The following is a 24,540-nucleotide window of genomic DNA, read 5'->3' as shown; positions in this document are numbered from 1 at the left end:
CATCTGAACATGAGGAAGAACTTCCTGACTGTGAGAGCCGTTCAGCAGTGGAACTCTCTGTCCCGGAGTGTGGTGGAGGCTCCTCCTTTGGAAGCTTTTAAACAGAGGCTGGATGGCCATCTGTCAGGGGCGATTTGAATGCAATATTCCTGCTTCTTGGCAGAATGGGGTTGGACTGGATGGCCCATGAGGTCTCTTCCAACTCTTTGATTCTATGATTCTAGGATTCTATGATTCTATGAATGCAGTTTGACATCACTTTGACTGCCGTGGCTCAATGCTATAGAATCCTGGGATTCATAGACTGACTTTTGTCCAAGAGTGCTGGTGTCTCGCCAAACTCGCACTGATGCCAGACTGCATTAATTCTGCAGTGTGGGTGCACCCTCACCCCCGAAGAGAAACATCTTTGGATGAAATCTTGCCAAGAAAACACAACAAAACTTATGCCTTGAGGTCTCCATGTGCCATAAATGACAAGAACATCTCAGCCCTTGAAATCCAGAAATCCAGGTGCAACAAGTGGGAGTCCGGTAGATCCAAGTGTGCCATTCCAATGATGCCTTTTGAGTAAAGTATTGCACGTACCTTGAAGCTGGCACAGTCTTCTTCTCCTAATGTAACTCATTATGCCTCCTCAGTTCTTTTTATAGCTTTCCCTCGGAGAGAATGAGTGTTTACCTGCCTCCTCCATGTTAACCTCTTGACTTAGAATCAGAGAATCAAAGAGTTGGAAGAGACCTCATGGGCCATCCAGTCCAACCCCATTCTGCCAAGAAACAGGAATATTGCATTCAAATCACCCCTGACAGATGGCCATCCAGCCTCTGCTTAAAAGCTTCCAAAGAAGGAGCCTCCACCACACTCCGGGGCAGAGAGTTCCACTGCTGAACGGCTCTCACAGTCAGGAAGTTCTTCCTCATGTTCAGGTGGAATCTCCTCTCTTGTAGTTTGAAGCCATTGCTCCGCGTCCTAGTCTCCAAGGAAGCAGAATACAAGCTTGCTTCCTCCTCTCTGTGGCTTCCTCTCACATATTTATACATGGCTATTATATCTCCTCTCAGCCTTCTCTTCTTCATGCTAAACATGCCCAGTTCCCTAAGCCGCTCCTCATAGGGCTTGTTCTCCAGACCCTTGATCATTTTAGTCGCCCTCCTCTGGACACATTCCAGCTTGTCAATATCTCTCTTGAATTGTGGTGCCCAGAATTGGACACAATATTCCAGATGTGGTCTAACCAAAGCGGAATAGAGGGGTAGCATTACTTCCTTAGATCTAGACACTAGGCTCCTATTGATGCAGGCCAAAATCCCATTGGCTTTTTTTGCCGCCACATCACATTGTTGGCTCATGTTTAGCTTGTTGTCCACGAGGACTCCAAGATCTTTTTCACACGTACTGCTCTCGAGCCAGGTGTCCCCCATTCTGTATCTTTGCATTTCATTTTTTCTGCCAAAGTGGAGTATCTTGCATTTGTCCCTGATGAACTTCATTTTTTTAGTTTTGGCCCATCTCTCTAATCTGTCAAGATTGTTTTGAATCCTGCTCCTGTCCTCTGGACTATTGGCTATCCCTCCCAATTTGGTGTCGTCTGCAAACTTGATGATCCTGCCTTCTAGCCCTTCATCTCAGTCATTAATAAAGATGTTGAACAGGACCAGGCCCAGGACGGAACCCTGCTTGTGGCACTCCACTTGTCACTTCTTTCCAAGATGAAGAGGAACCATTAGTGAGCACTCTCTAATGTGGTTTCAAACTGCATTAATTCCATAGAGTAAATGCACCCTCAATGCTTTCTCCTCCTCTTCTTTTCAAGATCACTAAATCCTGGATTTCAAAAGAATCTAGACTAAATCAGCTGTAGAGGTACATTCTGTACCTTAAGAATACTGTATTCTGAATTTGTGCCATTTCGGGGGAAACTCTAAACTTCATTGCCTACCTAGTCACTGTTTCACTGTTATCTCTGCATCGGTACTAACGCTTCAGGTGAATTTCTTTAAAGCAAAGTTCGCGGTGTCCTGGAGAGCCAAAGCCAATTTTATGTGTTTTTAAAGGCCGCCAACTTGTGCAGAGAGCAAGGCGGTCCCATTGGAACTGAAGAACACATAATGGAGAAAACAGCTCGACACCAGGTGCAGAAATTAATGAGCAAATAGATAGATGGGGGGAGATTAGTCAAAACAGAAAAGCCTGGTGGGGATGAGAGACGGGGCCTTCTCAGTGGTGGCCCCTCTGCTGTGGAACGCCCTTCCTACAGATATCAGATCGGCCCCCTCCCTGTTGCTGTTTTGGAGGAAAGTGGGCCAAAACTAACAAAATGAAGTTCAACAGGGACAAATGCAAGATACTCCACTTAAGCAGAAAAAATGAAATGCAAAGATACAGAATGGGTGACGCCTGGCTCGAGAGCAGTACGTGTGAAAAAGATCTTGGAGTCCTCGTGGGGAGGAAGGTGAACATGAGCCAACAATGTGATGTGGTGGCAAAAAAAGCCAATGGGATTTTGGCCTGCATCAATAGGAGCATAGTGTCTAGATCTAGGGAAGTAATGCTACCCCTCTATTCTGCTTTGGTTAGACCACATCTGGAATATTGTGTCCAATTCTGGGCACCACAATTCAAGAGAGATATTGACAAGCTGGAATGTGTCCAGAGGAGGGCGACTAAAATGATCAAGGGTCTGGAGAACAAGCCCTATGAGGAGCGGCTTAAGGAGCTGGGCAGGTTTAGCCTGAAGAAGAGAAGGCTGAGAGGAGATATGATAGCCATGTATTAATATGTGAGAGGAAGCCACAGGGAGGAGGAGGGAGCAAGCTTGTTTTCTGCTTCCTTGGAGACTAGGACGCGGAACAATGGCTTCAAACTACAAGAGAGGAGATTCCATCTGTACATTAGGAAGAACTTCCTGACTGTGAGAGCCGTTCAGCAGTGGAACTCTCTGCCCCGGAGTGTGGTGGAGGCTCCTTCTTTGGAAGCTTTTAAACAGAGGCTGGATGGCCATCTGTCAGGGGTGATTTGAATGCAATATTCCTGCTTCTTGGCAGAAGGGGGTTGGACTGGATGGCCCATGAGGTCTCTTCCAACTCTAGGATTCGATGATTCTATGATTCTATGATTAAGCAGTGTAATTGAATATAGGAATACGGAATAATGGATGATGAGATTGGATTCTGATTTTACTGATGAGACGCTAATGACTGTTATATTGATGTTTAATTGTTGATGATGCTACTGTTTTTAACTGTCCCATATTCGTTTTGTGATGTTTTTGCATTGAATTTTGCTGTTGTCAACCGCTTTGAGTCGCCCGAGGGCTGAGAAAAGCGGTATATAAATGAAATAAATAAATGAAGTAAATAAATAAGGTGTAAGTGAAGGGTGGAGCAAGCTGCAGGCGTCCGGGGTGTGGAAAAAAGAGATAGAGTGGCTCTGGGCCCAGAAAAACACAACTCTTTTACCTGTCTGGCCCGCCCTTGTATCCTATTACCGTCCCTCCTCCTCTGCCTCCCAGATCTCGCTCCTGAAGAGTGCAGTGAAGCGGTGCAGGTGCGCATGTGCAAGATCTGAGAGGCAGAGAAGGAAGGACAGTAATAGGAAAATTACCATATTTAAATCAAATCTGATGGTTTTAAAAATTTTATTTGGTGTGTGTTGGAAGAGGGGTAGTCTTATACAGCGAGTATATCCCAAACTCTATATTTTAACTGGAAAAGTTGGGGATCGTCTTATACACCCAGTCGTCTTATATACCGGAATATATGGTAAGTTGACCCTCCCTTAGATAGCTCCCCATCCCATCCATTTATTTATTTATTTATTTATTTACTGTATTTGTATACCGCCTTTCTCAGCCTATCGGCGACTCAAGGCGGTTTCCAACAAAACAGTATACATAGTATCACAATACAATTTAAAACATTAAAATTACATAAATCACACAACAATAAAAACGACATCATTGGCGTCTCCTTATTGTCAAGCATTGTCCAGTTCCATCGTCAGTCATCAGTTCCTATATCAGTTCTCTGTATCCGTTACTCTGTGTTTGTGAACGCTTGCTCAAACAGCCACATTTTGAGTTGCTTCCGAAACATTAAGAGGGAGGGAGCAGATCTAATCTCCCTGGAGAGGGCATTCCATAACTGGGGGGCCACCGCTGAGAAGGCCCTGTCTCTCGTCCCCGCCGAACGTACCTGGGACAAGGGTGGGGCCGAGAGCAGAGCCTCTCCGGATGATCTCAAGGTCCTAGATGGTTCATAAGGGGAGATACGTTCGGACAGGTAAGTTGGGCCAGAACCGTTTAGGGCTTTATAGGCTAGAACCAGCACTTTTAATTGTGCCCGGTAGCGAACTGGCAGCCAGTGGAGCTGGCCCAACAAGGGGGTTGTATGCTCCCTGAGAGCCACTCCAGTTAGCAATCTGGCTGCTGTCCGTTGGACCAGTTGAAGCTTCCGGACAGTTTTCAAAGGCAACCCCACGTAGAGAGCGTTGCAGTAGTCTATATGGGATGTAACAAGAGTGTGGACTACCGTGGCCAAGTCAGACTTCCCAAGGTACGGGCGCAGCTGGCGCACAAGCTTTAACTGTGCAAATGCTCCCTTGGTCACCGCCGAAACCTGGGGTTCCAGGATCACACCCAGACTGCGAACCTGTGTGACCCCGTCCAACACAGGCTGTAACCCTATGTCCTGTTCAGCCTTGTGACTGACCAGGAGGACCTCTGTCTTGTCTGGATTCAATTTCAATTTGTTGGCCCCCATCCAGATCGTCACAGCGGCCAAGCACCGGTTCAAGGTCTGGACAGCCTCCTTGGTGACAGGTGAGAAGGAGTGACAGAGTTGGACGTCATCCGCGTACAGATGGCACCGTACCCCGAAACTCCTGATGATCTCCCCCAGCGGCTTCATGTATATGTTGAACAACATGGGGGACAGTATAGAACCCCGAGGAACTCCATAATTCACCCCCTTCTGCACAAGTGAATGAGTGAGTGTGATGAAATGCTGTGATGACGATCTTTATTGAGAACAAGGGGGCAAAGGAGGCATGCAACACTCTTATTGCAGAGCTGACTGTCCGCTCTTTCTACCCCATCTTACAGACGTAGGGCCTCTTGACTTGGCAATCATCATTCATCCATCCCTTGAAACCTGAAAGAGAAGGGGGAAATCGTATCAAGAGAGATTCCATTTCCCCAACTGCATCATTTCTTAAAAACAAGAGTCCTTTCCAATGCAGGGTTAGCTCCCTTGCACCAAAGTGGGAAGTTATAGGATGCTCTATTCATAGGAGGCCAGTGTCATAGAATCATAGAATCCTAGAATCAAAGAGTTGGAAGAGACCTCATGGGTCATAATCCAGTCCAACCCCATTCTCCCAAGAAGCAGGAATATTGCATTCAAATCACCCCTGACAGATGGCCATCCAGCCTCTGTTTAAAAGCTTCCAAAGAAGGAGCCTCCACCACACTCCGGGGCAGAGAGTTCCACCGCTGAACGGCTCTCTCAGTCAGGAAGTTCGTCCTCATGTTCAGATGGAATCTCCAAGATGGAAGGAAGCCATAGTCTGGCTCCATTCCAGCACTTCTCAACCTTTCTAATATTGTGACGCCTTACTACAGTTCCTCATGTTGTGGTGACCCCCAACCATAAAATTATTTTCGTTGCAACTTCATAACTGTAATTTTGCTACCGTTAGGAATTGTAATGTAAATATCTGAGATGCAGGATGTATTTTCATTCATTGGACAAAATTTGATAAAAATACCTGACACGTCCAAATTTGAATCCTGGTGGGGTTGGGGGCAGGAGGGATTGATGTAGTCATTTGGGAGTTGTAATTGCTGGGACTTATAGTTCACCTACAATCAAAGAGCATTCTGAACTCCACCAACGATGGAATTCAACCAAACTTGACACACAGAAAATACTGGAAGGGTTTGGTGAGCATTGACCTTGAGTTTGGGAGTCGTAGTTCACCTACAGCCAGAGAGCACTGTGGACTCAAACAAGGATAGATCTGGACCAAACTTGGCACAAATAATCAATATACCCAAATGTGAGCACTGGTGGAGTTGAGGAAAATAGACTTGACATTTGGGAGTTGTAGTTGCTGGGACTTATAGTTCACCTACAATCAAAGAACATTTTGAACCCCACCAAATGATAGCATTAGTCCAAACTTTCCACACAGAACCCCCAAGATCAACAGAAAATACTGTATTTTCTGATGGCCCTTTGTGACCCCTCAGACACTCCCTCATGACCCCTCCAGGGGTCCTGACCACCAGGTTGAGAACCACTGGTCTAGATGGAGGGAAGCCATAGTCTGCCTCTATTCTGCTTTGCTGACCCAAAATAACTCTGTATCCACTTCTGGGCAGCGTCCAAGGGGGATATTGACAAGACAGAAGGTATCCAGAGAGGTTTAACCATAATGGCCAAAGGTCTGGAAACCATGAATCCCTCTGAGAAGCAGTGTAAGGAGTTGGGAATATTTACAAGCTAAAGTCTTTGAACAAAGTCTGGATAGCCATCCGTTGGGAGTGCTTTGATTGTGGATTCCTGCCTGGCAGAAATGGGTTGGACCAGGTGGCCCTTTGAATGGGTTTACCCACCTTATCCTTTGTTTCTGAAGGCTCTGCTTCATCATCTGTATCCTACTGGCCAATCTCAACTCATGACCCAATTGGCACTTGGTGGAGATTTGGGGAAAATCTTCCCCACCCATGCTACCAGTGTGAGTTGCTTAAGAAGGATCCAATGTTTTGCAAAAACCTTATGGATTACTATTGACTTGGATGAGCCAAGCTGGGCCTCACCTTCTGAGCCTACCATATAGACACAAGCTTTCTCACTGGGTGCCTCTATACGCTCTCCAATTTTCCATGGCCTGAAGTTGGTGGTTGCTAAATCTGTCCATTTCCATCTTCCATTCTGCAATGACATTCGTATCAAGAGAGCCAAATCATCATCATCATCATCATCATCATCATCATCATCATCATCATCATCTACAGTTCTATGCATTTCATGGCTATGGAAACCAATTCCTTCAATTCTGACTTCGGATCCAACTTATGATGATCCTAAAGCAAAGCTACCGCAGAGGTTTGTTGGTAACGTTTGTCCAAAGGAAGGATTGTCCTTGCTTTCCTTGGAGGCTGTGAATGTGTGACTTGGGTAGACTCCTCCACTGGGTTTTCGTGACCTGACAGAGACTCAAACCCTGGTCGTTAGAGCCACAAGGTACATCTACACTGCAGAATGAATCCACTTTAACTGCCACGGTGCAATGCTATGGAATCATGAAAACTGTACACAATTTTACTGATACAGAAATTCACCAAAGCCTGAGCTCTGCGAGTGCAGCATTTTTCCGAATGAAGCAGAGAGTACATTCACATTGAAGCAGACAATACATTGAAGCAGAGAGTGTTTGAGGACCGGGACATCGGTAGGGAGACCAAGGGGCTTGTTTATAAAGCTATTGTTCTCCTCCCAACCCTGCTATATGCTGCGAGACGTGGACTATCTACAGACATCACATGCAACTCCTGGAACGATTCCATCAGCGCTGCCTCTGGAAAATCCTGCAAATCTCTTGTGAAGACAAGCGGACAAACATCAGCGTGCTGGAAGAAGCAAAGACCACCAGCATTGAAGCGATGGTTCTCTGCTATCAAATCTGCTGGACTGGCCACATTGTCTGGATGCCCGACCACCATCTCCCAAACCAGTTACTCTACTCCGAACTCAAGAATGATAAAAAGAATGTTGGTGGGGAGGAAAAGAGATTTAAAGATGGGATCAAAGCCAGCCTTAAAAACTGTGGCATTGACACCAAGAACTGGGAACTACTGGCCCTTGAGCTCTCCAGTTGGAGGTAAGCTGTGACCAGCAGTGCTGCAGAATTTGAAGAGGCACGAATGGAGGGTGAAAGAGAGAAACGTGTCAAGAGGAAGGTGCGTCAAGCTAACTGCAACCGGGACCACCTTCCACCTGGAAACCAATGCCCTCACTGTGGGAGAAGATGCAGATCAAGGATAGGGCTCCACAGCCACCTACGAACCCACCGCCAGGACACTACACTTGGAGGACCATCATCCTCGGACTACGAGGGATTGCCTAAATGAACATAATTTTACAAAGATGTTTTGCCTTCTCTGACCAAGAGTACTGGCGGTTCCTGAATTTAAAATTCCTATGATTCCATAGCAATAAAAATGGTGTCAAACCGCATTGTCTCTACAGTGTAGATGCACCCCTAGTCCAATGACTAGCTCTCTAGTGCAGTGGTTCTCAACCTGGGGTCCCCAGATGTTTTTGGCCTACAACTCCCAGAAATCCCAGCCAGTTTACCAGTTAGGTTCTTGTGGGTTTTTTTCGGGCTATAGAGCCATGTTCTAGAGGCATTTCTCCTGACGTTTCGCCTGCATCTATGGCAAGCATCCTCAGAGGTGTGAGGTCTGTTGGAAGTAGGAAAAATGGGTTTATATATCTGTGGAATGGCTGGGGTGGGGCAAGGAGCTCTTCACTGCTGCAGTTAGGTGTGAATGTTTAGCTGATCACCTTCATTAGCATTTGAAGGCCTGCCTGAGCCTGGGAAAATCTGTTGCTGGGAGGTGTTAATCTGTGCCTGGTTTTTTCCTCTCTGTTGTTTAGCTGTTATAATTTTAGAGTTTTTTAATACTGGTAGCCAGATTTTGTTCATTTTCATGGTCTCTTCCTTTCTGTTGAAATTGTCCACATGCTTCTTGTGGATTTCAATGGCTTCTCTGTGTAGTCTGACATGGTGGTTGTTGGTGTGGTCCAACATTTCTGTGTTCTCAAATAATATGCTGTGTCCAGGCTGGTTCATCAGGTGCTCTGCTATGGCTGACTTCTCTGGTTGAAGTAGTCTGCAGTGCCTTTCATGTTCCATGCAGCTGTGGACAAGTCTACATAGGGACCACCAAACGCAGCGCCCAGACACGCATCAAGGAACATGAAAGGCACTGCAGACTACTTCAACCAGAGAAGTCAGCCATAGCAGAGCACCTGATGAACCAGCCTGGACACAGCATATTATTTGAGAACACAGAAATGCTGGACCACACCAGCAACCACCATGTCAGACTGCACAGAGAAGCCATTGAAATCCACAAGCATGTGGACAATTTCAACAGAAAGGAAGAGACCATGAAAATGAACAAAATCTGGCTACCAGTATTAAAAAACTCTAAAATTATAACAGCTAAACAACAGAGAGGAAAAAACCAAGCACAGATTAACATTTCCCAGCAACAGATTTTCCCAGACTCAGGCAGGCCTTCAAATGCTAATGAAGGTGATCAGCTAAACATTCACACCTAAGTGCAGCAGGGAAGAGCTCCTTGCCCCACTCCAGCCATTCCACAGATATATAAACCCATTTTTCCTACTTCCAACAGACCTCACACCTCTGAGGATGCTTGCCATAGATGCAGGCGAAACGTCAGGAGAAATGCCTCTAGAACATGGCTCTATAGCCCGAAAAAACCCACAAGAACCTAGTGATTCCAGCCATGAAAGCCTTCGACAATACAGTTTACCAGTTGTTAGGATTTCTTGGAGTTGAAGGCCAAAAACATCTGGGGACCCCAGGTTGAGAACCACTGCTCTAGTGAGTATACATGGATTGGGAGTATAGACTATTTCAGAGTGAGGCCCTGGAGTCTATGCGCAGCGGAGATGAGTTTACTAGATCACGCAGACACAAAACAGGACACTGCAGTCTGCCAGTCTTAAAAATAACAAAGTTTACTTAGCACATCTTAATACACGTCTACTTCCAAGCGAGCTTAATCAGGAACTACAAAGCACAGCTACAATACAGTTACAGAACATCTGCTTATCAGTTTCACTTTGGCTGTGAGCCGGCTACTCCCTAATTCTTCCCAGACAGAGAGAACTTGTTATCTTACTTCTGCCAATGTCTCTTCTCTCTGTACCTCTCTGTCTCTCACAACAACAATTCCAGCATACAATTCAACATAACTGAATCCATCTTGAATACATATGAACACCATTGTTAATCATATTGAAACACATTGAAAAAACATACATGCATACTTTCAATAATCCTGACAGACTAGTCATGACAGTGTAACTTGAGGTTATGCATTTGTAATTGTGATCATAATTCTGGAGACAGCAGCCACATTAAATGATAATGGAATAGTAAAACCATACATTGAATGAGATGCTAAACAATAATAATAATACATCACACAGTCCTAGACACTTGAGAAGTATTCAACGTGACTTTGTGATACAAAATCCAGCATATAGATCTCGTTTGCTGTGACATACTGTGTTTTTGTGTCAGTAAAATAATAATAATAACTTATTAATTATTAATTTTAACAGTTATTAATAATAACTGGGTGCTGTGCCAAAAGACCTCAGCCGGCATTTGGAAACAATAAACATTGACAAAATCACAATCTGTCAACGGCAAAAGGCTGCCTGACTTGGATCTGCGCGCATCATTCAGAAATACATCACACAGTCCTAGACACTTGGGAAGTGTTCGACTTGGGATTTTGTGATACGAAATCCAGCATATAGCTCTCGTTTGCTGTGACATACTGTATTTTTGTGTCAGTAAAGTAATAATAATAAAAATAATAATAATAATAATAATAATAATGTATTGTCGAAGGCTTTCATGGCCTGAATCACTGGGTTGTTGTACATTTTTTCGGGCTATAAGGCCATGGTCTAGAGGCATTCTCTCCAGACGTTTCGCCTGCATCTATGGCAAGCATCCTCAGAGGTAGTGAGGTCTGTTGGAACTAGGAAAAAGGGTTTATATATCTGTGGAAAGACCAGGGTGGGGCAAAGAACTCTTGTCTGCTGGAGCTAGGTGTGAGTGTTTTAACTGACTGTTATTTTTGAGAACACTGAAATGCTGGACCACTCTCACAACCACCATGTCAGGCTACACAAAGAAGCCATTGAAATCCACAAGCATGTGGAAAATTTCAACAGAAAGGAGGAAACCATGAAAATGAACAAAATCTGGCGACCACTATTTAAAAAACTCTAAAATTAAAACAGCAACACAACAGAGGGAAAACTCGGAAAAGACTAAAAACCTGGATGTTCAAGCAGGCGTTCAGTTAACTCAGTGCAATAAGTGTAATGATTGAAGGACTGGCAATTTGGACGACGAAACTGGATCGCGATTTTAGTCAAGAGATGAATTGGATTGTTTATTGATATATGTATTGTGGATTGTGTTTTTATGCTTTTAAACTGTATACTGTTGTTTGTTATAAGTTGTTGTAAACCACGTTGAGTCCCGGCTAGGCTGAGAAACGGCGGTATACAAGTATAGCAAATAAATAAATAAATAAATAAAACAATCAGGGACATCTAATCACCTCTCAACAAAAGATTGCTCCAGGCAATGCTAATCAAGGTGGTCAGTTAAAACAGTCACACCTAGCTCCAGCAGACAAGAGTTCTTTGCCCCACCCTGGTCATTCCACAGATATATAAACCCCTTTTCCTAGTTCCAACAGACCTCACTACCTCTGAGGATGCTTGCCATAGATGCAGGCGAAACGTCAGGAGAGAATGCCTCTAGAACATGGCCATATAGCCCGAAAAAACCTACAACAACCCAATAATAATAATAATAATAATAATAGATTGTGTAGTGTGCATTTCTGCATGCAGAGTTGCCCATTATTGGAGCCTTGTCTCAAATGGCAATGCTGCACCACTGAACAAGGCAGGTAAGGGGCAACCTGACCCAATTGATGCATATAGCAAATCTGAAGGTACATCAGCACCATGCATGCACAATGACCGCACTCCTGCAGCTTGGCTTCTGCAACCTCAGGTCATGACGTGGGGACAAGCAGGAATGAAGGGCGGAACTCTTACCTTTTTGGGGTCATGAAATCCAATCCAGACACCTTCTATCCCTGGATAGTTGGCAGCAATGAACTGAGCCACCATGGTATTTTCTTGCGCTGAGAGAAAGGAGGCCAGGTGGCCATTCTGGCCATACCGTTGGCATGCAACCTGGAGAAGAAGGGCAAAGTGCATTTTCTAGATTGGCTATCATGGGTTGAAAATGTAATACATTGTAAGATGGCATTCCTTTGACAGTCTGTACTCATATTGAAGTCGATAGGAACTTTAGAAGGGTCTCCCCCAGGAGGAGAGACCCTGCGGCCCCACCAAAGAGGGATTGCTACATTGGTGAGCAAAGAAAAGCCTAATTTTAAGCAATTTATTTTCCCTAAGTTCCCAAAAAGAATCTCACCAAAGTTGAAGAAAGCGCCACCGTGATGATTTATTCGCGATTCAGTTGAAAAGGATGCAAAGCAGCAATCATTCGCCAAGCTAAGCATACATGTACACAAATAAATGCCAATTTTATAGAAAAAACAGAGTGTGTGGTTTGAATTTCCCACTACCCCCCCCCCCCCAACCTGGCTTGAAGGTGATTGGCTCACACCTCAACAGCTGGGCGGAGGCTCGCCTGCCCCTCGAGCATTTGGGCCAATCACAGAGCTTCTGCCGCCTTGGCACGTCGACGAATCAGGAGGGAGGGAGGTGGGACAAGGAAATACAATGCATTCTTGAATGGATTATGGAACTCAGGAAATGTCCATGTGGCTCAGTGAGTCCTAAATGGCCTTCAAGCGAAACCTGTCTATTGTGTCATGGTTGATCTGAGATAAACATTGATGACTACTTAATCCAGGTTTTCCTCTTGTGGTCAAACAGGGGCACAAAGGGGGAAACTTTGGTGAATGTCTTCAATGGAAAGGCTTGAAAGGAAACAGGTCGGGGGGGGGGGGGGACTTTCCGAAGGTCCTCTTTCCTCCTATTGTAATCTGATTAAAAACTCTGCCAAGCGACAGTTCATTACAGAGTTCAACATTTAGTGCAGATACTGAGGACGTGCATCAATGTAACCCTGATCTTTAAGCATTATTAGTACTTTTTTTCCCCAGTGCATCCTCACTGCAGAATTATAGCAGTGCATCATCATCATCAATTCATGGTCCATGAGTCTGATTGTTTTCCAAGGGCAAAGTCTTCGTGGTGGGTCTGTGATTGTGGAGACCTACTCTGGATCTGCATGGTCTTTCGCAGTGAAGACATATATTTCCAGATGGAGTCACCCTCTTTCTCTTGGCCCATTTCTCCCTTGCACCTTCTATTCGTGTCTCTGCAAAATCTACAGAGCTATTGGTCAAAGCTAACCTACAGTTAGATGCTCAGGGGCAAGGCTTTCCAGTTCTCTCTTGATGTTTATTCCACATTTTTAAAGGTTAGCTTTAAGCCTGTCTTTAAATGTCTTTTGCTGTCCACCAACATTTTCTTTCTGTTCTTGAGCTGAGAGTAAAGTAACTGCTTTGGCAGATGGTGATCTTTCATAGAATCATAGAATCAAAGAGACCTCCTGGGCCACCCAGTCCAACCCCATTCTGCCAAGAAGCAGGAATATTGCATTCAAATCACCCCTGAGAGATGGCCATCCAGCCTGTTTCAAAGCTTCCAAAGAAGGAGCCTCCACCACACTCCGGGGCAGAGAGTTCCACTGCTGAACGGCTCTCACAGTCAGGAAGTTCTTCCTCATGTTCAGATGGAATCTCCTCTCTTGTAGTTTGAAGCCATTGTTCCATTGCGTCCTAGTCTCCAAGGAAGCAGAAAACAAGCTTGCTCCCTTCTCCTCCCTGTGGCTTCCTCTCACATATTTATTATACATGGCTATCATATCTCCTCTCAGCCTTCTCTTCTTCAGGCTAAACATGCCCAGCTCCTTAAGCCGCTCCTCATAGGGCTTGTTCTCCAGACCCTTGATCATTTTAGTCGCCCTCCTCTGGACACATTCCAGCTTGTCAATATCTCTCTTGAATTGTGGTGCCCAGAATTGGACACAATATTCCAGGTAATGTGGTCTAACCAAAGCGGAATAGAGCATGGGGAGCATGACTTCCCTGGATCTAGACACTAGGCTCCTCTTGATGCAGGCCAAAATCCCATTGGGTTTTTTGCCACCACATGAAATTCCTGGCTCATGTTTAACTTGTTGTCCACGAGGACTCCAAGATCTTTTTCACACGTACTGCTCTCGAGCCAGGCATTGTCCCCCATTCTGTAACTTTGCATTTGGTTTTTTCTGCCAAAGTGGAGTATCTTGTATTTGTCCCTGTTGAACTTCATTTTGCTAGTTTTGGCCATTCAGCTCTCTAATCTGTCGATATCGTTTTGAGTCCTGCTCCTGTCCTCTGGATTCTTGGCACTCCCTCCCAATTTGGTGTCGTCTGCAAACTTGATGATCCTGCCTTCTAGCCCTTCATCCAAGTCATTAATAAAGATGTTGAACAGGACCGGGCCCAGGACGGAACCCTTTGGGTCTTCGGACAACATGGCAAAGTGGATGGTGGAGGATCATAGCTTCTGTAAGGTTTCTCCTAAGATTCCCTCTGTAGTGATCAGCAAACACCACAAGAGTAGTCCAGAGTCAGCCCAGGGTCAAATCAGCAGTTAGTCATCAAATCAAGGGATAAGCAATAGAGAAAATGGTGAGTATGTTCCAAAGATCCAAAGCCAGGATATCCTAACAAACACAGTCTGAAGTAGAATCTGAAATACAAACCAAATTCCTAGATACTGTTGGGGTTCAGCCTCCATGCGAACCAGAACCAGAACCTGCTTCTTTAATTGTATTTCCTGATGCAACTGAACAGGCCTCTGAACATGTATCTTTCCCTGATGGGGTTGAATCTGTTGATTATGAGGCCAGTGGTGGGGAAAGTGAAACTGAACTTCCTGATGAGAATGTTTTGGAATCAAGCAGTGATAGCTCTCCAGAGGGACTCACACCTGGGTTTGGTAATGAGGACCGAAGAGAACACATTTGGAAGAACAGGAGTGAGTCGCAGTTTCTACGAAGGTCAAATAGATTACAGGAGAGGGAGGCTTCAAAGTCTGGAGGCGTTTCAAGAAATAGTTTCTTTAGTTTAAGGGGCCTCTCTCCAGCTGCCTAGCTAGATCAAGCATCGTTTTAGACTGAGGCAGCACCTTGGCAGATTTCCTGTGTTCCATGGCCTGCATTCCCAGAGGCTTCTAGTTTTCAAGTACGGTTAGTGATATGCTAACAGATTCCTGGTTTTTGTATCGTGGCTTTTGGAATTTTGCTCAAATTCAGAGAATTTCCTGACTGCTGTGTTTCTACTGTGGCGTTTTGACTCTGCATTTACCTTTCTTTTGTAACCATTTTTCATCAATAAAGAGGATTGTTTTTTCCCACAGTCCAGTGTGGTGGATTTTATCTTATGGTCTCATTTCCTGATCTGGGATGCAACAGATACAGTCCATTACACAAGGTCCAGGAATGACACAAAGTCTCAAGGCTAGAGCTCCAACAAAGACGTTGCTGCCAGCAACTGGCTGCTCCAAGCACCAGCTATTTTTTTAGCCCCCTAAAAATCCTATTACAGAGAAAAGGCAACGTACCTGTCCAAGGTGTCCACAGAACACTTCTGCAGCATCACATCTCAAAAGGAATTGATCTTTTTATGGCTAGTTTCCTAGCCAACCACTTACTTACTTTATTAGCATTTTCGAAATGTTCCTGCCTTACATACTTTAGTTTTTTTCCCCATCTCCTCTAGATCCAAGGTATTCAGTTGTTTCCTTAATAGATCTGTTTGGTACTGTAATCTTTTGTTCAGTGGGTTCAATTTTGCTTGTTTTTCTAATTGCTCTAAATCTGTCCTTAGTTTCTCATAGTCTTTCTTTTCTTTTTCTTTTCTCTTACAGCATGCTCTATAAATTGGCCTCTCATATATGCTTTAGAGGTGTCCCAGATAACCTCTATGGCAGTGTCTTTTTCCGTATTAATGGTAAAAAATTCTTGTATTAGCCCGTTGTATCTATTTTGGTTATGTTCTCCTTTAATTAGGTGTTCATTTAGTATCCAGTTGTACATTGTTCCCTCTCTTTTATTATCTTGGATTATCAATAGGATTGGGGCGTGGTCTGATGTTAATATTGGGAGTATTTTGGATTTCTCCACCTTGTTAGCTATTGATTTCGTACACCATACCATGTCGATACGCGACCATGTTTGGTGACGGTTGGAGAAGAAAGTGTAATCAGTCTCTAATTTGTGTTGTAATCTCCATATGTCTACCAGGTCAAATTCTGATAGTAATTGAGTACAGGATCTGGGGAGTACCCCTGTTGCACAAGTGTGTCTTCGCCCTTCTTTAACTGACTTATCCTTTTGGCTATCAAGGACCCTGTTAAAGTCTCCCATAATCAACAATTCATCATAGTCTTGTCTTACTATGTAGTTTCTTAATTTCTGTATAAATTCCACCTTCCCTCCATTAGGCACGTATATATTACATACAAGTATTTGATCTCCATTTACTTCTACCATGACTCCCAGAATTCTTCCCTCCCCATCCTTAAAGGCTAATTTAGCAGTCAATTTTTCCTTAACATATGTTGCAACTCCTCTTCCCCCCCCCCCCCCCCGCTACATGCATAAAATACTTTTCCCAATCTATTCTGTTCCAAATATGCAGCATGCTTCCCAGCAATATGAGTCTCTTGTATGCATATTATCTCGCATTTCTCCTTATGTAGTGAGTGCCAAATTTTCTTTCTCTTATTTGGGGAGTTTAGTCCATTAACATTTTGGGTTATTGCTTTAATTCTTTGATCCATTTAAACTTTCTTTTTATTACCTTATTTTCTGCCACTTGTACAGTCTCTCCTGGGCCGTCAGGTTGATGTCCTGAGATGGACATTTGGTAAACCGATTTTATTGGACGTCACCCTGAGATCCCATGAGATGAGAATTGGACACCAATGATTCTAACCAGTAAAGATAAAGTAACTAGGCCCACCAAGAAATACCTGGATTCTGATTAATAAAAATAAGGCTTATATGAGGGTTGAATGAAAAGTAATACCTCCGCCTTCGTAACTCCTCAACACAGGGCAGTATTGGTATGTGGCAGATATTGGCTTGTTCTGTAGACTCTCCTCTACAGTTCCATTTTGGCAGGAAGCCTTAGCATTGAATGGTTGTGTTGTTAAAGTGCGAAGTATGGAACCCTGCGCAAACGGTGGGTCAGTGCAACTTAAGCAACGTGCAGTCATTGAATTCTTGAAAGCAGAAGGTGTCACTCCAAAGGAGATTCATCAAAGAATGCAAGCTGTTTATGGTGATTGTGTTGATGTGAGTACTGAGCATCGCTGGGAGAGTACGTTTAAAGATGTTGAGGTAGGAACATCTGACTTGCGTGACAAACAAAGAGTTGGACGTCCTGTGACAGCAACCACCGAGTTTCACAAGCAAAAGGTTGACAGATTGATTCAGGATGATCATCGTATCACTCAGAGAGAAATTTCAAGCATAATCAGCATTTCACAAGAACGTGTAGGTCACATTATTGCTTTGCTTGGCTATTGGAAGATCTCTGCACAATGGGTACCCAGGATGAGAGAACTGTGAGATGCTGGTTGTGGAAACAGAGTGTCGATTTCTTCTCTGACGGCTTCAGAAAACTTGTTCATCATTAGCAGAAATGTAGCTAATTATCTGGTGATTATGTGGAAAAGTGAATAGTGGTAGTTAAAGAGTGCATTCTAAGGATTATTTCTATGGGTTGTTGTAGGTTTTTTCGGGCTATATGACCATGGTCTAGAGGCATTGTCTCCTGACGTTTCGCCTGCATCTATGGCAATCATCCTCAGAGGTAGTGAGGGCTGTTGGAACTAGGAAAAAGGGTTTATATATCTGTGGAATGACCAGGGTGGGACAAAGGACTCTTGTCTGCTGGAGCTATGTGTGACTGTTTCAACTGACCACCTTGATTAGCATATAATGGCCTGACAGTGCCTAGATTATTTCTACGTTTGATTTATTAAAATATTCCCATCCAAACCCAAGTAACAAAGATGGAGGCATTACTTTTCATTCAACCCTCGTAAGACAACCAAGAGAGACACATATGGTTTTAGAAGGTATTAAGCCTTCTCTCTTAAAGAGGTCTAATCCTTCACCAAACTACAACTCCCAGGATTCCACAGTATTGAGATGTAGCAGTTAAAGTGGCATCAAACTGCACTAATTTGACAGTGTAGCAGCACCCTAAGCCAACTGAGACAGACGGCGTGTCGTACCTCTGCCTCTGTCCAGGTTTTCTCCTCAGTGAAGAGCCCACGGCACTTATCCTTGTATGCCAACCAAGACTCAGGGCAGCTGACTGTTTCAATGCCTGTCCAGGGAGAGGAAAACATTGGCAGAGATTAATACTTGGTGGAAAGAAGTGAAGAGAAGGAACAGTCCGTGTCTGTTGGCTCCCATGTCACTGGGATGGTGAATCCATTACAGGTTTTGCTTTGGTCACATCTTGCTTTGGTCACATCTCAAGGGGAGTTCTTTGTCCACTTCTGAGAGATCAAGATAACTATTGATAAACTAGAATGCGAGAAGAGCAACCAAGATGATAATAGAATCCTAGAGTTGTAAGGGTTCCCCAGTCAAACTGCCTTTTGCCAGACAGGAAAACACAACCCAAGCCCTCCCGACAGATGGCCAGTCAACCTCTGCTTAAAACCAACAGAGAAGTCATGCTCCCCATGCTCTATTCTTCTTTGGTTAGACCACTTCACCTGGAATATTGTGTCTAATTCTGGGCACCACAATTCAAGAGAGAGATTGACAAGCTGGAATGTGTCCAGAGGAGGGCGACTCAAATGATCAAGGGTCTGGAGAACAAGCCCTATGAGGAGTGGCTTAAGGAGCTGGGCACGTTTAGCCTGAAGAAGAGAAGGATGAGAGGAGATATGATAGCCATGTATCAATATGTGGGAGGAAGCCACAGGGAGGAGGGAGCAAGCTAGTTTACTGCTTCCATGGAGATTAGGACAAAGATCAATAGCTTCAAACTACAAGAAAGGAGATTCCATCTGAACACGAGGAAGAACTTCCTGACTGTGAGAGCCGTTCAGCAGTGGAACTCTCTGCCCAGAGTGTGGTGGAGGCTTCTTCTTTGGAAGCTTTTAAACAGAGACTGGATGGCCATCTGTCAGGGGTGATTTGAATGCAATATTCCTGCTTCTTGGCAGATTGGGGTTGGACTGGATGGCCCAGGAGGTCTCTTCCAACTCTTTGATTCTATGATCCTTTGATTCTATGAGGAGGAAGTTCCATTGAACACCAAGGACACCACTGTTGAACAACTCTTACTCTCAGTAAGTCCTTCCTAATGTTTCAGTGGAATTGGAAGGAAATGGAGTCCTAATTTCCAGAGCAGCAGAAAACTAGCTTTCTCTCTTCTCCTCAATGTGATTTTTCCCAAGATAAAGGCTTCAAACTAAAGGAAAGCAGATTCCACCTGAACATTAGGAAGAACTTCCTTACTGTGAAAGCTGTTCAGCAGTGGAACTCTCTGGGTGGCCATCATATGTCTTCTGTGATATCAATCATGGTGGAACTAGGGACAATTTTCTTCCATTTCAGCACTAACTTTAGACTCAGATTTTAAATCAAATTTCCTGATCTTCAACTAAAACAACTACCAGACAAATCTAAAATGGAGTTAAGACAATAAAAATTAAACATGCATTAAAACAAGTTCAAGAACAAATCAATCAAGCAAACTGTCAAAATCTGTGAAACGGTCTCAAAGGACGTGTCTTTCTTCATATCTTTCCTTGAAGCAGAGATATTCTGGGAAGCGACTGTGACTCACCTTCTAAGAAGAAGCTGGAGACCAGGAGGCCAAAAAAGGAGAGGTGGAGGAACGTCATTGACTGCATTTGTACCTGTGGAGATAGGTTTAAATTGAATGATAAAATAGTAGAATATGGGAAGAGACCCAAAGGGCCATTCAGTTCACCTTCCTTCTGCCATGCAGGAGGATACCACCCAAGTCCTCCAAGCAGATGGTCATCCAGCCTCCGCTTGAAAGCCCCCACTAAAGGAGGTTGTATCACATGGAATCTCTTTTCCTGGAGCTTGGATCTATTGCTCCATTGTGTCCTAGTCTTTAGAGCAGAAGAAAACAAGATTTTCCCCTCCTCAATGTGACCTCCCTTCAAGTATTTAAACATGACTCTAATGTCTTCCCCTCACAAATATAACCAATAGACATCAGCCTCTAAGCTGTTCCTCAGTGGGATTCATAGTTTCTAGGCCTTGGACACCTTTGATCACCCTTCTCTGTACACCTTCCATCATGTTCTTATCCTCATTGAATGGCTTTGGCCAGAATTAGACACTGTGAGGTCTAACCAAAGCAGAAGAGAGTGAATCTAGATGCTATCAAAATTTAGAACACAAAATTATGAATTATGAGACATGGCTCCATTGGGACATACATGTCAGTGTATGATTTATGTATGATGTATGTTTAAATGCAATTTTATGTGATAGGATTGTGATTGTAATAGACTGTAATAGAATTGTATTGCCAGGATATATGTTTACACAAAAGAGCTGTGAGAATGTGACCCTGAGTTCTTGCTGTGTGAAGAATTAGGGAGTGTCAGAGATAACTCCTTTCTAGCTGCAGTTTGTCTTTAGTGCCTATCTCTTTTGTTTTGTGTTATTCGCGTCTGTTCACTGATGGTGTGTGTTGGATTTATGAACTGCTCAAGTAAAGCTGAAACCTGCTTTTTACTGGTGATTCCAGAGTCCATTATTCAATGCTTCTGTGATTCTTCTGCTAGCTCTAACAATTGGTTATGGGCCCCACAACTGATCAGGCTTGTTAATCTGGACCAGTTTATCTGCAGAATTGCTGACTAGGTTGGAGCCTGTGATTGAGGCTGTGTGCTTTGGACTGGAGCCTGTCACACCCATTTGCCTTTTCCATTTTGTCCTGTAATGACCTCTCATGAATTTCCTTTTAATGTTGCTTCACCTTGTTTCTGATTGCAAGAAATGATTCCCCAGATTACCATAATCCTTTGACAATGAACCGGAAGACTTGTGGTGTAGACACATAATGGACGTGTAAGAACCTCTGGTTTCTCTTTCCTGTTTCATCTGATACAATCTGGATTATCCCTGGAAGCATTTCCTCTCCTACATCCCAAGCCAGACCCAGTTCTTGAGACACCCATTGAGACAGTCATCTCCTTAAGCACACATTGTTTATTTACATTGATACCATTCTACCAACTGGAGCTAGAATATTAAACCCATTATCACTTGCTTGACCGTATTCCTTTCCGATCGCACTGATCTTTTTAGCTATCTTGTGTTCGGCTCTACTAAGATTCTCAGGTCATTTTCACATGGGTTATTGCCAAGCCAGGCGTTTACTAGGCATGGTTAGGTTCGATTGGAATCTTCGTAATTCGGAATAAATTTGGAAAGATTTCCTTTTTGAAGTGATTTCGAAGTTTTTAAGGAAACTGGAAGTCTCTTTGCCCTTCTGAAGATTTTTTCCACCATTTCTCTTATGAATGAGTGAGTCGGAAAGGATTCAGCTTTTCAAACCAGTGTGGACGGATTCCCTTCAGTTTCCTTTCCTTCCCGGTCAACGTTGGGCGAGAAATGCAGTTTAACGCAGTTAGATGGATTCCCTTTGGTTGCCTTTCCCTCCCAGTCAGCCTTGAGTAAGAGATGCATGTTAAACCCAGTTTGGATGGATTCCCTTCGATTGCCTTTCCCTCCCGGTCAGCCTTGGGCGAGAGATGCAGTTTAACGCAGTTTGGATGTATTCCCTTCAGTTGCCTTTCCCCCCTGGTCAGCCTTGGGTGAGAGATGCAGTTTAACCCAGTTTGGATGGATTCCCTTCAGTTTCCTTTCCCTCCCGGTCAGCCTTGGGCGAGATATGCAGTTTAACTCAGGTTGGATGGATTCCCTTCAGTTTCCTTTCCCTCCTGGTCAGCTTTGGGCAAGAAATGCAGTTTAACGCAGTTTGGATTGATTCCCTTCAGTTTCCTTTCCCTCCCGGTCAGGCTTGGGCGAGAGATGCAGTTTAACCCAGTTTGGATTGATTCCCTTCAGTTGCCTTTCCCTCCCAGTCAGTCTTGGGCAAGAAATGCAGTTTAACGCAGTTTGGATGGATTCTCTTCAGTTTCCTTCCTTCCCGGTCATCCTTGGGTGAGAAATGGAGTTTAACCCAGTTTGGATTGATTCCCTTCTGTTTCCTTTCCTTCCTGGTCAGCCTTGGGCAAGAGATGCAGTTTAACCCAGTTTGGATGGATTCCCTTTGTTTCCTTTCCCTCCTGCGATTTCTTCCCTTTTCTTTCCCTCCTCCCACTTCTGGAATAAAAAAGACCACCCAATGAAACAGGAAATAACACTTTGAAACCATTAACAAAGGATTCAGAAGTCTCAAAAGTTTTGAAAAGTTTTAAACTTTTTTTTCTGTGAAAATCGGAATTGACTTAAGATCCGAACCACCAGTGCCCCCAACATCCAAAACGAGTTTTTTTTTTATCAAACAAGCCTAGTGTTTACCATCCAGATGGAAGACTAGTACTTGCCAGACTTAGGAAGCGTGCGCTGTTCCTGATGATGATGATGATGATGATGATTATTATTATTATTATTATTTATACCCCGCAAAGGCCAAGGCCGCAACAAACAACAACATACAAATATAACAGTAAAACTCATAAGCAATTAATAAAACATCAAGCAAAACAATAAAACACTAAAAACAATGACACATGATGCATTTAAAATCTAAAAGGCCGGGCCAAATGTAATGGACAAAATTTAAAAGTGCTGAACTTGACAGGAGGTATGTAGAAGTTTTTTGGAGGTAGGTGCAATGTGCACACAATCCTAGTCTCTAACAACGTGCGTTTGGGACATGTTGTTATTTGTTACTTCTGACAGCCAGAATAGTATAATGCAGTGTTTCTCAACCTGGGGGTCAGGACCCTTAGGGGGGTCGTGAGGGGGCTTCAGAGGGGTCACCAAATACCATTAGAAAACATTTATTTCTGATGGTGTAATGATGGTCTTATGAAGCCCTTTGGCAGAGAATCCTGAAGATCTCTCTGCCTGTTCTTCTCTTCCTTTTTGGAAACAGATGGTGAATCCTCCCACCAAAAGCCCTCCTCTGCTGTGATTGGCCGGCCTCTCAACCAAGGGGAGGGCTATTTCTGAGATGGGAGAGCAGGCATTCCTGGCACATGACAATGTGGTAAGCATGTGCAGGCGAGGGAGAGCGTAGTTTCGTGCCAAGTTTGGTCCAGATCTATCATTGTTTGAGTCCACAGTACTCTCTGGATGTAGGTGAACTACAAATCCAAAACTCAAGGCCAATGTCCACCAAATCCTTCCAGTATTTTCTCTTGGTCGTGGGAGTTCTGTATGCCAAGTGTGGATCAATTCCATTGTTGGTGGAGTTCAAAATGCTCTTTGATTGTAGGTTAACTTTAAATCCTATACACAAAGTATTATGTTATTGTTGTTGAAACTTCAAATATGATGTTATATGACAGGTATGTTACTTATAAACACAATATAGAGAAGGAACAATGAATATGGACATTTATCCATGACTAAGAGAAGTTGTTCCTTCTTTATATTGTGTTTATAAGTAATAAACCTGTCATATGACATCATATTTGAAGTTTCAATAACAACATAATACTTTGTGTATCTTAGTAATAGATATCTGTGTTCTATATATAACTTTAAATCCCAGCAACTACAACTTCCAAATGACAAAATCAACCCCCCCCCCCCCGCCCCCCGCATCAACACAACCAGTATTCCAATTTGGCCATGAAAATAATTTTATGGTTGAGGGTCACCACATCATGAGGAACTGTATGAAAGGGTCGCAGCATTAGGATGGTTGAGAAACACTGGTATAATGGTTTGAGTGTTGGAGATCCCAATTCAGCCTCAGAAACCCAGTGGCCAAATTTCACCGACTCTCCTTCAAGATAAAGCAATGGCAAATATCCTCTGAAAATTAACTTACAAATCAATGCAACGTAATGATTTGAAAGAGGAGCTCCAGGAACCCATAGTGTTGAGTCATAGCAGTCAAAGTGGTGTCAAACTGCATTAATTCTACAGTATAGATGCACCCCAAGATGTGCTACACCTTTGGGTTAGGGTTTGCTACAGCTAAACCCCTTCAAAGGATTGACAGAAGCAAAGGGCAGAAAGTTATACTCACTTGTCCACTTGTCCCTGTTGATCTGATTTGAAATGTTGGCAAGCCTTTCCTCTTCAGCTCTTGCCTTTGGATCTCTGGGGTCACAACTGAGTTAATACTTGCAATAGACGCAAAGTTTTGACTCAATTATTGAGTCTTTTGTCAGCCAAGTTATCTGTCTTCATTTAGAAATGCCACATGGGAGGAATGGTGCAACCCAGGAAAGTGGGCACAAACACTTCTGTGTGCTATTTAGCTCTTGCCAGCACAAGCTTGGGATCTGCTGCTCCAGAGAGGAGGAGCAATGGGTTCAAAAACCGAGCTTTCCATTCAACCTGAAAGAGGAACATCTTGAAGGTAAGAGCTGCCTGAGGATAGAATGG

General features: G+C 43.8%; 1 protein-coding gene across 1 annotated transcript; it reads right to left on the bottom strand.

The window, feature by feature from the left end:
- Window positions 1-5,004: 5,004 nt before the first annotated feature.
- On the bottom strand, window positions 5,005-24,254 carry LOC132777318 (C-type lectin lectoxin-Thr1-like). Its single transcript, XM_060779672.2, has 6 exons — window positions 24,179-24,254; window positions 19,772-19,844; window positions 18,198-18,292; window positions 11,919-12,059; window positions 6,824-6,938; window positions 5,005-5,153 (listed from the first exon to the last, which is right to left on the bottom strand). The coding sequence occupies exons 2-6, from the start codon at window positions 19,836-19,838 to the stop codon at window positions 5,089-5,091; spliced, it is 483 nt and encodes a 160-aa protein (XP_060635655.2). The 5' UTR covers window positions 19,839-19,844; window positions 24,179-24,254; the 3' UTR covers window positions 5,005-5,088.
- Between the last annotated feature and the right edge of the window lie 286 nt (window positions 24,255-24,540).

This window comes from Anolis sagrei, chromosome 5, assembly GCF_037176765.1.
Source record: "Anolis sagrei isolate rAnoSag1 chromosome 5, rAnoSag1.mat, whole genome shotgun sequence".
Taxonomy (NCBI): Eukaryota; Metazoa; Chordata; class Lepidosauria; order Squamata; family Dactyloidae; genus Anolis; species Anolis sagrei.
The sequence above is the reverse complement of the archived record's forward strand: the minus strand, read 5'-3'. Positions and strand labels throughout refer to the sequence as shown.